General features: G+C 37.8%; 1 protein-coding gene across 2 annotated transcripts in view; it reads left to right on the forward strand.

The window, feature by feature from the left end:
* Nucleotides 1-15856, forward strand: part of ADCY8 (adenylate cyclase 8) — a 121698-nt gene extending 105842 nt beyond the window's left edge. For both annotated transcript variants that reach the window (XM_088534944.1, XM_088534949.1), the window contains 5 exons: nt 1280-1438; nt 5229-5375; nt 11370-11462; nt 13818-13932; nt 15272-15856. In XM_088534944.1, coding sequence (XP_088391070.1) covers nt 1280-1438; nt 5229-5375; nt 11370-11462; nt 13818-13932; nt 15272-15759 — 1002 coding nt within the window. In that variant the 3' untranslated portion in view covers nt 15760-15856. The remainder of the gene's footprint in view (nt 1-1279; nt 1439-5228; nt 5376-11369; nt 11463-13817; nt 13933-15271) is intronic.
* Nucleotides 15857-16649: the final 793 nt, after the last annotated feature.

The raw sequence follows: 16649 nt of genomic DNA on the forward strand, positions 1-16649 counted from the left end.
TTTCATAGAACAGAATTCCACTACCACTTCCAAAAAAAATAAATTCATTAGTTGTTAAAAATGTTGAAAATCAAGGGGAAAGACAAACTGAAAAACATAAGGAAAATGAGGCAAGAGATACTTTATTCAGACGTGCAGTTAATGTTAGGGAATTAATAGCCACAAGACAGAAGATCTTTAATTTAAAAATTAGAAGTTCCCTGGAATACAGTCAACCTGCAAGCCTCCTTGCAAGGGCTTCATGTTTTTTGCTGATATGTTTGCCATTGCTCACAGCCGATGACAAAAATGGGGACAAGATGAGTCATTAAACAATACCTGAATCCTCTGTTAGTCATTCCCACCCAAAGCAGGATTGCTCTTTACTGCGATTTGCATCTCAACCACTTTCTTAATCCCAGCACTTTTTGACAAGCTGCTTGGCATCTATTCTGATTCTTAACTGCATTTATTTGCTGGGATAATATGTTTCTATGCTGAGTATCTGATTATTATTCTTGACTAGAGTATCAAATCTTCAAAGTACATTCTGTCCCCTGTGTTTCTTAGCTAAGGCCAGCAAGGTATATCATTTTGCATGTACAGGCACTGGATGCACAATACAACAGGGAGAGAGTCTTCAGGGGATACCAAACAATTTGTCTTTGACTCTCCTTTAAAAGACTTGAAAATGCAAGTGCATATCCTAACAGTAGAAATACATCATTTTGGCATCACAGACTTAAAAATTCTCCTTGACAGTACTTTCAGCTGTTGAATTTAGTTTTACTGAGAGAAAGATATTCATCCCTGAGAAAAAAAATGACCTCTCTCTGCAAAGTGTTTGGAATCACTGTTGATTCCCCATGAAACCCATTTCATTTGGAAGCAGATATGAAAAGGAAAACACTTTTTTTTTCCATGTTGGGATTTAAGGGTTTATGTTGGTAAATGAACTTCATCTTCCGTTACCTAAACTCCTGTATGACTCCTTGATGTCATTATTTAATTGATACAGAACAGTTTAAGAGAGAATAACTTTGTGAAAATTTTTAGCCACTAAGATTAGCACTAATATGACAAATATAAATAGTTCCAAATTTCCTCTCAGACATTCACCATAGGCATAGCATTTTTTCTTTTTTTTGGCAACGAAATAAAATATTTAGGAGTCAAAGTTTTTCTACAGCATCCAAGCCATATATATAGCAGGGGTAGCCTTCCATGATGTCAGTAAAAGAGCTACTCTTATCTTGTCAAGTTTCACTTTTACCTTTTTTTTTTCTCCCTGGAACTACAGCTTGAATACACAGCAAGGCTGGATTTTCTGTGGCGTGTTCAAGCAAAAGAAGAAATCAATGAAATGAAGGAATTAAGAGAGCACAATGAGAATATGCTACGGAACATTTTACCCAGTCACGTTGCCCGTCACTTCCTGGAAAAGGATCGAGATAATGAAGTATGTATCAATCAATCAATCAATCAGCTCTATTTCTGATAATTCCGTCTAACAAGGAGAAGAGAAGCAGATCTGATGATAGAAAATATTTACTACTTAATTCTTGATAGGACTCAGTATGCAAATAGTTCCCACATTTGGCATCTGGCAAGAAATTTAAGGAATTCATGCTTTAAGGTCAAGACAATGTGCAGATGAGGATGAGGTGCTTAGGGACATGGTTTAACAGGCATGGTGTTGAGGGATTTATGGTTGGACTTGATGATCTTGAAGGTCTTTTCCAACTATAACGATTCTATGAGTCTATGAAAAGTGATTATTATTTTGTATTTAGCACTTCTGAGACCGTATTGGAGTACTACATTCAGTTTTGGGCTCCCCAGTACAAGAGGCATAGACACACTAGAGCAAGTCCAGGATAAGGCCACTGAGATGATTAGGGGACTGGGGCACAAGACATACAAGCAGAGGGTAAGATGCTAGGCCTGTTCATCTTAAAAGGAAAAGGCTGAAGATGAATCTTACTGATGTCTTCAACTGCCTAATGTGTGAGTTTAGAGAAGACAGATCCGAAGTTTCTCAGAGGTGCACAGTGGGAAAACATGAGGCATTGGGCACAAGTTGCAGTAAGAAAAATCCCAATTAGATCCCAGCAAAAACTTCTTCCCCATTCAAGTGGTCAAATACTAGATCAGAAGCTCAAAGAGGTTGTGGAATCTCCAGGTTTGGAGATATTCAGCCCTGAACTGGATCTGCCTAAATGTGAGTGGGAGTAGTATTAGATGACCTCCAGAGGTGCCTTCCAACCTATGAATCTATGAAAATCATGGATTCTTTAAAAGATACATGAATTTAATAGAATGCCTGTGCAACCTTAAAACAGGCCAATGCTGCAGAAGTGTTATTATGATCTTGCATGTTGTTATGTGAGAAGTCTGTGCAACAGACAGGAACACACCTGAGTTTCCTGCATCTTCAAAATTAAGAGAATGTTTTTACCATTCCCTATGACTCTAAAACTACTCTTAAACTGCTTCTTTGCATGGTTAAAAAACACCTATTTTGTACAATTGCCTCACAGTTTATAGCCGTGTTCTTAAAGAATGTATGTAGAGGGCATAGACACAATTAGTGAGTGAAAGTGAAACACAGTGAAAGCCTGTCAGACAGTGCAAAAAGCGATAAAATCAAATAATGGAGTCTCTAGATCCTCCTAAGACAGACTTGGGAGAGGAGTTACTGAAACGGTAAGGGAAAGCCCAGCATTTGATTGTGGAAGTAGCAATAAGTCACTTATGCCTTATCTGGAAGACAGCAAATGGTGTTTTCTCTGAATGGAGTTTACTGTATGTCAAAAGTGGAATTTTAGCATGTAATGTTGGAATTATCTTTTCAGATGAAGAGGTGGCATATGTTTCAAGTTTCAGGTTCCAGCAGTGATTTATCTATTTTTTGAATTTGAGACTCCCCTTTTCTGGTTGTACATTTTAAAACTACATGTAACCAGCCAAATTAGAGTGCACAATAAGGAGTCATTGTGTTCTGAAGATATGATTTCAAATAGCGCCTAGGGAAAGACAACCTAGTGAGAAGCTACAAGGAAAGGCACTTTAGAAATCAGCCTCTTGAGTATTACACTCTGCAGGTATTAAACTGCAATAAAAATACTATTCTGCACATGAGAAAATGGATCTGTAAAAGCAACCTAGTTAAATCACTTCATTGCAGATGAAGTAGATTCTGACACCAGCTATACCTGTGTTTTGTCTTGTCTATGTTATCAGTTCTCAGGGAATACATGTCCTCTTATATCTCCATTCATATATGTTCACATACATAATAATTTTGAAAAGCAAACAGATGCTCATGGATCACTGCTGATGCTTCAATAACATGCCATTGAATTCAGTGCCACCATCCCTGCTTTTTTTGTAAGGTAATTTCCCTGAGTGACTATACTTGGAAATGATTTATGCATGAGCTGGCTGGCTGTCGCATCTACCAGATTTCAATACAATCAATCCTGCAATTCATGTCTGGCTATTAAGTTAATTCCTCTGCTCTCAAAAAATGAGTTCCTAAATGTGTACTGTTAGCATATTCTCATGGATATATTATTTCTATCTTGATACTCCTCATCAAAAATAGGAAAAAAAAGGACAAAAAAAGAAAAAAACAGCTGAACGCTCAGCCAATTGTTTTGTGTCTTCAAGATTTAAAGAAAGTGTATGTCTGAGTGTGTATGTGTGCATATATCCACAATCCTTCTAGTATATGTTGTCTCTTCTCCCAAATGCAGATGTTCTTCAGTGAAATTATGTGTAAATGCTAAGTGGTGAGCAAAACTAGTTATGTGTCTTTGAAGAAAGCAAAATTCTCTCATTTTACCTGGAGAAGGCATTGCTAAAGAGTCCAGTGAGAAATGTATTAGCAACTGCTGAAGGTATTAGCAGTGCAGGGGTTCAAGGATTCAAGACGTTTTTCTAGAGAGAAGCAGGGGGAAGGAAGAAGAGGGTTTCATATTAGGTATATGGTATCTAGGAGTAAGTCCTGTTCTTTTCTAATAAGGACAAAGCACCAAACTTTCCTAAAATGAACTATCAAGAACATTGCAAAGCAGCTGCTTCAGGCCGGAATGTCATAAGAGAAGCCAAGAACAGAAACGAAAGTGTTCAACCTTAGAGCAGTACTACACTGAGTTTTGCCTTGCACCGCCAAGGGAGAGAATCAGTGACAGAAAGCTGAAGCAAGGAACATTTGACAAAAGAAAATGGGGTTTGTGGTGTGTTTGTAGTATGCTAGCCACTAGAAAACACACCAGGAGCAGTGGGCATTCTTGTCCCTGGCATTTTTAAGTTGAAATTAGTTTTTCTTCCTAAAAATGTATTCCATATTCAGAAAATAGCTGAACATATTTTCACACATTTTATCAGAAGAACCCATACTTACATAAATCTGTGGTTCAGAGTGAATTCTACATGTGGCATAAGGAGATGTTTGCTCAGGGCATACTTCATCCCAGTAAACCTTTTGTGTCTGGTCCCTTATAAGCTGCTTTCAGTCCCCATTAATGCTGTTGCCTCTCCTATTCTGTTCTCCCTCCTTCCAAACCCTAATGGCAGGAATCTTCTCCCAGAGACAGGCAACCAAATGGCTCCATAGTCAGCACTTTTAGAAGAACCATAGGTTGTAGAAGACAGAGTGTTCTCTGAAAATTTATGAAGAAACAAGCTTTTAAAGAGTTGCAGTTATCTGAAATATAAATTATCCACCTGAAAAGATGGTCACTGAATGAGGTCTTTCGTCAAGAGGTCATATTAGATGTTTAAAATGGTCCCTGTTAATAAATAAAATTACAAATATGTTCTCATCCACAAGCATTTAGGAGGAAGTCTTAAATGTCTTACCTTGTAAACCTTGACTAAAAGTGTTTGCTTCTTTGGTATTCATACTGCAAATGATTCATTTCTTTGAATATTTCTTCATGAACATCAAAATTAGAAATTGTATTTCAGTTTTTTTATGTAGTGGCTTCCTGATCTTGGATGGAAAAGAAGCAGTTTTTCAAACAAAGAGCAAATCCTGTCTAAGTTTCATTATAAAAATGTGCAGAGCTAGTAGACTCCTCCTATGGAGTCTGGCTCGTCATGGATACGTAGTATATGGATGCTATCCTGAGTTATTAGTATATCACATATGAAAAGCTAAGAAAAATATATATTTATGTGCACATAATGACTTTCTTATCCTTATTTACCTACTCAAGATGTTTTTCTCTGTGTTCCCTTAGGAATTATACTCTCAGTCCTATGATGCTGTTGGTGTGATGTTTGCTTCCATTCCCGGATTTGCTGACTTCTACTCCCAGACTGAAATGAATAACCAAGGAGTAGAATGTCTGCGCTTGCTGAATGAGATCATTGCAGACTTTGATGAGGTAACACCAGCCATTAGAGATAATTTGATATACTTTAAATGATGAGCTCCTAACCGCTATATATTTAATCCTAGATCATTGAATTTACTAACCTACTTCCAATAATTGTGCATTTTTTGATCTAATTATTACAATATTCTATTTTGCTTTTTTTACTTAGTATTGTCAAGCATTGGTCTTAGTATTGCCAGTAAGATAGAGATTGAAATCAATATAATCACTCGAAGATAAATATACATAAATAAAACCACAAACTACTCCAATCTGCTAGAAGGAGAATATGCCTTCATTTTCTAGAAGAAAGAACTTGCAACAGCTCTGGGAAATAGTGGCCCGAATCCTAACAGAAACATATAGGACAAAAAAGAGAAGAAAAGTCAGCATAGATCAGTCCCCAGGGTAACTAATGACAGCTGTAAGCAAGGAGAAATTGGAAACTGAGAAGGTAGCATGGATCAAGCTGCAAACTCTGCCAAGTAGTTAATAGGGCTGCTAAGATAGATGGTATTAGGTACAACAATGAGTCCAAGAGGAATTAGGAGAGAAAAGGGGTAAAGGATAGCCTCAATAAGAACTCTGAAATATCTTAAGAACTAGGAAGTGCATTAAACTAAGGCTAAATGTATTTAGAATTAGGAATTTGAACCTACTCCAAGTGATGTGCAATAGTTGGTAAATAGCCTAGACTGCCCAAGTAAAAGAAGTGGAATTTTACTCATTTGAGTTTAACAGAGAGATTGGACCTCTGACCCAGGATGGAAAATCCAGGTTGGAAGGGGAGAGAAACAATCACCTATGACTACTTTTGGTAAAGTTCTTTGATGAGAAAGAGAAAAATGTGAAAAAGAAAAAAAAAGCTCTTTCACAGTTCTGCTGAGTAAGGCAAGACTGGCACTAAGGTTGAGTCCACAAGATTGAGTTTTTGGTGCAAGTCTATAATGGATGCCTAGTTTTTGAATCCACACAAAGATACTTCTTACAGATTAAGCCCCTAGATTTTTTTTTCCTCCCCAAAAATTAGTACTGTCAGAGTTTAGGCCTTTCTAGGGTTCAGATGGAGATTTAAGAATCAATGCTGGAGTGTGGAGAAGGGCTTTTTTTTTTTTTTAATTTAGTCCTTCCCCAGTCTTTCCTTAAGCGCATACCTCTCTTTGAGGGTCTAGCCTAAGGAATTTTGTTTTGAAGGAAGCTATCAGAGGGAAAGATGAAAGTGGAAAAGGTGGAAGGTGTAAGACTGAGAAAAAGATATCAGGGGAGACTTTTTCTTTCTTTTTTTTCTTTTTTTTTCTTCAGTCCCAAGCAGCAAGTATGTAAAACATCTCACATATTTTGAAGAATTTATTGCTGCATTGCTCCTGTGAAAGTTATCTTCAATTTATTAGTGGAAAACCAAGGCGCAAAGGGGTCTTTCGTGCAGTTGTTTGAAAACAGATACATGTGCCCAAGAAAGAAAATAGAATCTAAGTAACCCAGGCCAGGGCCTAAACTACACCTTTACCCTCCCTCATCTTGTACCTTTTCATGAGGAAGCTCAATAGTGTGTTAGTTCATCAATGCTGGACCAGGGTCGAGCTTATTAAATTGTGATAAAACTGGGAGTTTATCTATGTAATTTACAGAGGAATGCAGGGTACAGCTTGATGCATCCTTGTGCAGTCTGGCAGGAAACTAAACTGTTCTCCTATGAGATAAGCTCTTGCCACCTGCTGAGACCTTGAACAGCTTTCTATAAAGGTATAAACACTTAATTCTTATTTCTGGGATCTTGCACAACTGTCAACATGTTTCTTGATTAATAGTTTTGTTTTTCTTTCCAGATATGATTAAAAATGTTATAGCTCAAATTGAATGTAAAGTCTATTGCTGTGAATTAATTTAAAATATTTTCTCATGCACACTCATGTAATCTTCACAGCAAAATTGCATTGTTGCTGCGGCTATTATTGAAGACAACTTTTTCATCAAAAACCTGACATAATACTGCATTGAGGTCCCTAACACCTGTTCTGTAATTAATAAAGGGTCTAATTAGAGACCATATTATATCCCAGACATCTTTAGTTAAATAATAGATATGTTCTTGATATGGGTAGTAAATGAAATTATGTGATCCCCACTGACTTCCAGCATAGTCATGCCATTAGTTTAATCTGTCCAAGCAAATTGAAAATAGATATTACAGCCAGAACAACTGAAGTAAGGAATCCTTCCCGTGGAGAAAGAACCAAAAGTCACCTCAGGTACAACATTTCACTGGACCGTAATGTTTCCATTCGACTATAGACTGACACTGAGGGAAGTCACTATCCCTTTCTTTTCATGATGTTTTTTTTTCTGACATTGTCTTGATGTAGCCCTTGAAGAAAAGTGCAGCTTGGGAAGAGATTATTAACCACAGAAAAAAAGTTACTCCTCAGCATTGCTTTGCCTACATATTCACATCCACACATAAAAGTCTTAAGACGGGATTCTACTCACTAAGCATGGGCACCTGGTGTGATTTGTCCATGCGCACCATGTCCTAAGGTATCTCTGGCAGCCACATGGAACTGACAGATGTGATACTTCACTTTGAGAAAATTTATGCTGTTTCAAAGCAATCCCTGGCACACAGCCAAGAAACTTGCTCTAGGGCATCTGAGGTGATGCCACATGCCCATGTTTAAGCCACTGAAATATGTTCTTAATCTCAAAACAGGTTCTACCCTGTGAGTCCCCTCCTTGACTTCCACAGGTAAAAGCAGTAGGAAGGCTGCATGCGTAGGATGATAGAGATGTTTCTGAATGAAAGCAGATGAAAAAATTCCGAACACACCTTGCTTGGAAAGTGTGATGGTGACAGGAGACTGGTTATCTTTGCGTGTTTTCTTTTTGTTTTGAGGACTTGTCTTTTCATCTTTCCACCCGGATCTGTTATTGTATTTTCCAGATAAGGGATCTATGTAAGGGAGTCAAAGCCAGACAAAGCAAAACTGTGAACAGTGGTCTTACAAACCCTACCATCACCACCTGCACAGAGCAGGAGTCCACAGGAGACTCAGGATCCAAGGCTAATTCTTTCTTAGGAAACCTGATCCAAAATAGGCGCTTGGGAGAAGGTGTTTCTTAAAGCACCATTTTACCCAGGATTTTTTTTTCCTAATGGCCCTGAACAGTTGGCTTTCAAATTTTCTAGGCTTTTTGTCTACTGAGGCAGAATTTGAGGCATTACATCTGGACTAACAAAAGGAGATCTTTTATTTGATGTATAACATCATTATAGAATCCAGTTATATGTGACTTCCTACTTTGGACACTAGCACAGAGAGGCTGACAGGAATATTTCATGCATCAATAAACAAACATGAGCTTTGCAGATCTGCTTTTATAATTGCTCTTTTTTTTTTTTTTTTAATGGCTGTAGTTTTAATAACACACTTTCAGGGCTAAACTCCCGTTCCCGGAGATGCTATACCAAAAAATAATATAAAGACATTTCTCCTATTCTGAAGATTATGAGTCTTGGTGGAAATGATTTTCTATCTAGTCTTTTTAATCTATCATTTATGTATCTCTGTGATGGTGCAGTTGGGATTTGTGTTTTAATAAGAGCTTTCTAGTTCATGAATTGTTTATTTATTTGGGTAGAGTCCCTCTTTTTCTTTATCTACAGTGGTTTAGATGATATTTAGGACCACATATTTTAATATGTTATGTTGTCACAAATAGAGATTCTACTAGAAAACAGAATCTTGTTTTCAGACTGAACAGATTACTTCATAATCGTGACATGTCTTGAAATGTTCCCATTTGTACTACTTGAATGTGTTTTATTGCATGTATGTGCTATGGGGTCTTACCCAACAGCTGACCTCCATTTAACCTTAGATTTACATGGATCACAGCTATTTGTTGCTTTTCAGATGTTCACCACATTCTACTATTTGAAAATATTTTCCAGACTATGTTGGTAAATTTGCAAGCTCATTTAAAACACCAAAATATATAACTGATTTAGAAACAATTCCCCATATCTTCCCTCTGTGTTAGCATCCATCATTCTATCACATTCCAAATAAACTAGAAGGCAAATGAATCCTTATTTGAAATGGGAACAAACCCAACTAAGAATGAACCCAGATTATAAGAAGGATTTAACAGGGAAAAAATGAGATTTGGAAATAATGATGAATGGTAAAAAAAAAGAATATAACTTGTGATTCTTTCCTTTAAATTGCCTAATAACTAACAGACTAATCTCTTCTTAAAAACATTTGTTTTAGTGATTTATTGCACTTATTAAATTATTGTGTTGTTTGCTATGATTTCCAGTAACCACTTGGAAATAAAAAAAATTCTGTTTCCTCACCAAAATAATTTTCTTCCTTGTTGACACACCAGGGGCTCTCAGATTGCTCATAAAAGATGAGTTATGAGAAGCAGTGCTTTACTCTAAAATCACATTTGGAAGGGCAGCCCTTGTAAGCGAGAAAAATAGACAATGGACTTTACTAGTGGTCTGAAGAAAATGCAAAGTGGGTCAAGTTTTTGGACTTCCCTGACTTGGAAAGGAGCCATTGACTGTATGGCTTTGCATTTCCTGCATGGAGCTTTGATGGCAGGATGGCTGCAGATGAGCTGCAGAGCTTCCCAGAGCCTGACTCTGGGTGACGTAGGCTGCGGTCAGCTCAATGTCTGGGGATATTTTGTGATGTGCCTTTGATATGTTTCTCCGTTGGAATGAAATAATCCCTTTAGCTTTTAATTGACAGGATGCTCCAAACCGCTATTTAGAAAAGGAATGCATGACAGTGTATAAAAGAAGAGGAAAAGCTTTCATTATTTTGCTTCCTGACCACAGCATGATTTTTTTCCATTTAAGCCCCAACTAAGTTAAGCCTTTAGAACTGAAATTTTTAAAGTCCTTATCTGTGATCTCTTTTTCATTCCACCCAGACCTATGTAACCTTATTGATTCCTACATCTATTACAAACCACCTTGCCTATATCTCCCTGGGTGTTTGGGTATTAACCCCTGTAAGAATCTCTGAAGACTGTGACGAGGCAATAGGTGCTGGGTTCCCCTAAATCTCTGCTGTGCCTGAGGTTTAGACATGTGACAGCTTGACCTCTGCTGGGCATCTTTAAAGGAATATAGTCTTTATTTTGCAGAAAATTCTGAGTTAAACTATGAATAGAGGCTGGAAACAAGGCCCATACTGGCATTCTTACTTCAATGAGTGCTTTAGTCACTACAATAAACTTATTGCCCTTCTGGCAGACTCTAAATCTAACAAGTTTTAATGCCTACTTAGCAGCTCTACTTAATCTAGGTAGATATAGATGTTACCACTTCCTATTTGTTACCTATATTTTCTGTAGAAGAGGTAAATACATTATAAAAATAGGGACTGAACCACCCAACTGACATGTTATGTCTGGTCCACACAGTATATGAGGAGAGAGAGATCACTGATAAAAGTTCTTTGGAGGCATCTGCCTCCATCCACTGACTGTAAGATGGGCAGATAGTTATTTTAGGTGGACTAAAATCCTTTCCTCACTGGTCTTATCATTTGAAAGCTTTCTGTAGCAGCACTTATTTTAAGCAGACTGAGTTACTGAGAAATAGATTTCGGAATGTTTTTAAGTGATCAAATTTTCTTACATCCACATACACACAGGGTTTGTCTTCACTAATTTTAGGTGACTACATTGCATGTAGTGCAAGAATCATTTGCATTTGTGTTAGCTTCGATTATGTATGCCTTGTATCATCCATCATGTGCTTTTTCCAAACGGCCTTTCAGAGCACAGCAGGATTTAATTTGCCTGTGCTCTGTGAGTAGACTGTACAGCAACAATTCAGAGATTTAAACTCGGTGTATCCCAGAGCCTGGGATGAACTGAGGGCCACTGCCAGCTCGAAGAAACCATGAGTGTAACGATTCATTTTGAAATCTATGAAAGAATTAGAAATTAAAGAAGTAACTGTATTTTCTTACATTTTACTAGCTCCTAGGTGAAGAGAGATTTCAAGATATTGAAAAAATTAAAACCATTGGCAGCACATATATGGCTGTGTCAGGATTATCACCTGAAAAACAGGTAAGAGAGTAGCCTTTTATAGGAAGTCAAGCTTTTGGTGTGATCTCACCCTTAACGTCAAAGAATACTAGTGCCATTTTTATACATATTCACAGAGCTATGTTTGTTAAAAGAAAACAGACATTTTGAGCTTCTGGCAGACAACAGTTGCACTTTTTGATGAAGTGAAATGGCAACTTGTGCTCTGTACAAGAACCATATGGATTCTTTCCTCAAATTTAGGCTTATACGAGGGAGAGAAAAAAAAATATCTATCATGCTGATGATTATCCACAGGAGGTCTGTCTATATCTCAGGAGCAGAAACTCAGAGCAGAATCTGGTTAACAGCCTCCAACAAACTATGGGCAGTGAGGCTGTATTAAACTAGCAACAGCAAACTTGGACTAGTGTGAGGTTCATTTTTAAGAGAAAACAATGCATTTGAACTTTCATTGCAAAGTTGTAGCTATATAGCTACAGATGGCAAAATAAACTATACATCAGAAATAAAATAGAGGCATTATTTCAGCTAAACAATCTAATGAAGCCAGAAATCAGCACTCTGCCTTCTCTTTCAGAGGTTCAAATCAAGCTAAGAGAAAAATCAGACACACTGGACACATGCACGATGACACATATACACCTTAAGAAGCCAGATGAAAGAAATCCATTCATAATTATATTCAAAACTATGGCTGAGAGTTCTCAAAGAAAGATAAAGCTCTAAAATACACCCAAAGGGAAATCAGCAGTTGTTGCAATGTGCCTGGCACAGTGGCTGCTGCCTCTGTCCAGGGAACATCACCACAAATGCAGGTGCGCTGCCCAAACCAACCAGAGAGTGAGAATCAGATATGCCCACCTTTTCTGCAACTGGCAGGAAAGCAGAATCCAATTTGGAGTGAGCTTGAAAACCCAGACATTTTCCAGTGTTTGTTTAGAATACATTGCAATACACGTCAAATGCAACCAGCTGAGTAACGCCCACCTATGGAATAACAACAGTGATGCTGAAGGCTAGAAATCCACAGAACCAAACCCGCATGAGGTTTTTGATTGTTTCAGTTCAAAATACTTCTTGAAAAGATGAGCAAAGAAAGACTGAACACTAGAGAAAAGGGCTGCTTACAGGTACATGACTCCTAAGTAATGTGTCTGACTCTAGATACAGGTAAAAACTCACATAGGTTGAAGAAATCTTTCCTGCATTTCCAAAACTGATAAGTTCCTCTGCTGTTTGAACTATATTAGTCTAAAGGAATCAGTATTCATGATTTAAATATACTTTTCATGATTTAAATAAACCTACCTTCATACATATATGTATTCCACCTTATCAGCATCAAAGAGGTTAAGGGTGCTGCAGGAGTGATGGTTCACTCTGAATCAAATATGGCTAAAGAGAAGGAAAGGGCAATATGTGACCAGATCAGGATGACACTAAGAAGATCAAGGATCAACTATTCCGGATGCTCAAACAGCAAAGGGTTGGACTGGATGACCCAATGGGGCCTCCCAATTCTTTATTCCTATTGCCTGGATCTTCCTTTAATGAACAATTTGTTAGGCTTCAGAATAGATGGTGCAACATCATAACATTACTGGGTCAAAACACCACCCAGTCAGAATATTTAAGGAGATTCTTACTCCCTCTGGACAGCCCCTGCCCCAGGGGAATGAGAAAGTTCCTATTCCATGGGAATGGGAACCATAGAGACTGCTCCTCCCACCTCCATTCATATCCACAGGGGAAGGAGCCTGACACTGCTCTCTCCTGCTTGTACAGAACCCAAGGAAAGAAACAGGGATTCACTCTGCTTCTTCAAGTGGAATAAATTTATGAGACAAGGAACAGCCACTTCTCTGTCTCCTACAGTGTATTAGGTTGCCTGGCTTACATGGTCAGTTTTCCATCCCTGGGAGCACTGGAGTCAGTGCTTTTCCTGAGTGATGGCTTCACAGGAAAATGATGTATTTCTCATCTTTTCCTCTACTTCTTGCTTACCTGGGTGTTCCTCCATTCTCATTAATTTTTCTCTCTCCCGCTCAAGTTATCTAAATCCTTGCCTTTCTCAGTCTTAGGTGGATTTCACATGTCCAGTTAATTTCAATGATTGCCCTTCAAATTCCTGCTAGGAATTTACTTTCTTCTGTGCTTCACAGTAAGATTTCTCTGCATTCAGGTATACAAATGCTGTAATATAAATGGGAAATGTTATTTCACCACTAATACTACCCTACCACCCTTGGGTCTGCATTTTTAGACTGCTCTCAAAAATTGCAAATTCTTGGCACTTAATGGGGATGGATGGGAACTGTCATACAGGCAAACATTAAACATTTATAACATATTCTTTTATAATTGACTTCTTAGCAATGTGAAGACAAATGGGGACATTTGTGTGCTCTGGCTGACTTCTCCATAGCCCTGAATGAAAGCATACAGGAGATCAACAAGCATTCGTTTAACAACTTTGAACTTCGCATTGGTAAGCCGAGTTCACGCATGAGAATTAAAATGTAATTTCACCTGCAATATCCAGCTCTGCAAGGAAATCTCAGAAGCATTGCAAGCACATGTTCCTTTTAAGAGATTATATGTCCTGTTTTTACATTGACGTAATCACAGGCAAAGCTAAAAATAAGATATACACTGTTCCCAGAATATCAGCTGTAATTTAGGGGGAGTAGAGATGTCCTAAGTTTTCACAAATTTTCTATGGATAGCAAAATTATCTATTGTCTTTGACAAGTCTGACAAAGAGCCAATATGGGGTAAGACCAAGTCTATGAAGTAATTTGGCTCTGCACAGAAATTGAATTACAGTTCTGACCTGACCTGGCTCAATAGCAGTACCTCTGAACTGCTGTGATAGGAACTTATTCTACTTGGTGAAATGACCCCAGTGGTACACAAAATGATGCCCAGAATATATGCTCTATAGCAGGAACACATCTGGTGTCTTCTCATTCAATCTGAAGCGCTTGTCAATACACCAAAATCTGCCATAAGAAACATGTGTTTTACATGCAATCCTGTCAAACAAAAATTGAAATGCGTTAATCAGTCACAGCATGAAGGGGTGCAGTATCTGCTATTTCTGAGGGCTTTCTGACAGTTCCCAAGATATGTCAGGCAAACACATCACTTCTGATGATTTTATTATACATCATAAATGTTTGGAAAAGCATTTGGAAAGCATTTCTATAACCAATTTCTAAAAATTAATCTACAAAAAAATCCTCCAAACATACTTTCCCTGAAGAATAAATCGCCTTTCACTGGCATCAGATTTATTCTTAAAACAATGCTGTAGAAAAGAAATAGCTTCTTCCACATTATTTCTTATTTTGTACTTAACAAACATTCTTACAGAATGGATTCTTCTAATAACTGAGTAAGAATACTTCAATATTTTCACTTCAAAGAATATAGGAATGCATATTCCTATATTCTTGACTGTAGAGCACAACTAGGGTTGCCTTCAACAAATGTAGAACCAGAAAGATCTTTCCTGTTACATAAGAATCAGTTTAAAGGAGCTTTGAGAACAGTGCACAGATTTAAGATGCCAGGGAAATATTAAAGTCCCACTGTGACAGGTTCGCTGTAAAATTACTGTGAAGGTAGCACTTTTCATGTTCTCTTCTCTTCTTTCTTCTCTTTCCTTCTTTCTCTTTCTTTCTCTCTTCCTACATCTTTTACCTAAGTTTAGAGATAAGTGTATCTGAATCAGGCTTCTGTTTCTTAACTGAAAACATGACTTTCAACTTTCCTTGTCTAACTCACTATTTCCTCTTTTTTTTTTTTTTTTTTTTTTTCAATAGGGATTAGCCATGGCTCCGTCGTAGCAGGAGTTATTGGTGCTAAGAAACCCCAGTATGATATATGGGGCAAAACAGTTAATTTAGCGAGTCGAATGGACAGCACAGGTGTTAGTGACAGAATACAAGTGCCTGAAGAAACGTATCAGATCCTGAAGGACCGGGGATTTGCCTTTGACTACCGAGGAGAGATTTATGTTAAAGGTATCAGTGAACAGGAAGGAAAAATCAAAACATATTTTCTTCTAGGAAGAGTTCAACCAAATCCTTTAATCTTACAACCAAGAAAACTGACTGGACAGTATTCATTAGCAGCTGTTGTATTAGGACTTGTACAGTCTCTTAACAGGCAAAAACAGAAGCAAATTCTTAATGAGAACAATAACTCTGGAATCATAAAGGGACATTACAATCGGAGGACTTTGCTCACTCCTGGCGGATCTGAGGCAGCAGCCCAGGCAGAGGGGACTGATAAAACTGAATTGCCATAATTGACATTTTGTTTGTGTTCTTTTTTTTTTTTTTTGTATTTCTTTTATATATAAAATAAATATACAAATAAAAAGGGTTTAATTTTTTTTAAAAGAAGTGTGATTATTTTCTGGATGTGATATTGCTATGAGACTCAAATTCCTTACATTCATCAAATAATTCACCTTTGAGTGTCTAACCATAATAGCTGTAGGCTCAGCACAGCAGCATAGTCTCACACTTTCTGTTACCTGCAAATAGGGGCAAGAATATACCCATGACTGGACTAATCTAGAATATAAATTGTGGAGGGAGTTAACCATGGAAAAGCAGGCAACTTTATCTGTTCTGGTCCAGTTGAAGCAAAGGCAATAAGGAGATTGGGTAGGTTCTTCTCAGCTTTGATCGCCTTGAAGTACAGACCTGTATGCATCTGAGACAGCTGTCTGGTCTCCACACTAATCACAGAAAAGTTGGTCAGGAAAGCAAATTTATCTTAAGGTGTGAGTTATTTGCCCAGATATGGGAATCTGGGAGGCAATGATGGGAGAAGAGATGGATCTTGCACAGACTTCACTGACTCCATTGAGTCCACTGGCTATGGAGCCTAAAATGTCTTGCTTAGTTGATAATGGACAGAGGAATTGTATCTTGCTACCTCACTTGACCTTTAGCTCCCACACTAGAGAGTCATGGCTCTCCTGTAGGCCCTATGACATATCTGTCAGCCCCACTTGGAGGATTAAGATGTCCTAGGGTATCTCAAATGGCACTAAACAGCACTTGAATGACTTTTCTGGAATCTACAGCTGTGCCTACTGGCAAGGCAAGGAATTAATCAGATTTGCTGGAATCACTTTCTAGAGATTAACTCACAAGGTATCATTCTTAATCCCATCCCCAGTCTGCA

Source organism: Tinamus guttatus, unplaced genomic scaffold, assembly GCF_059628265.1.
Source record: "Tinamus guttatus ecotype Peru unplaced genomic scaffold, ASM5962826v1 Tinamus_guttatus_pri_ptg000038l, whole genome shotgun sequence".
In the NCBI taxonomy this organism is placed as follows: Eukaryota; Metazoa; Chordata; class Aves; order Tinamiformes; family Tinamidae; genus Tinamus; species Tinamus guttatus.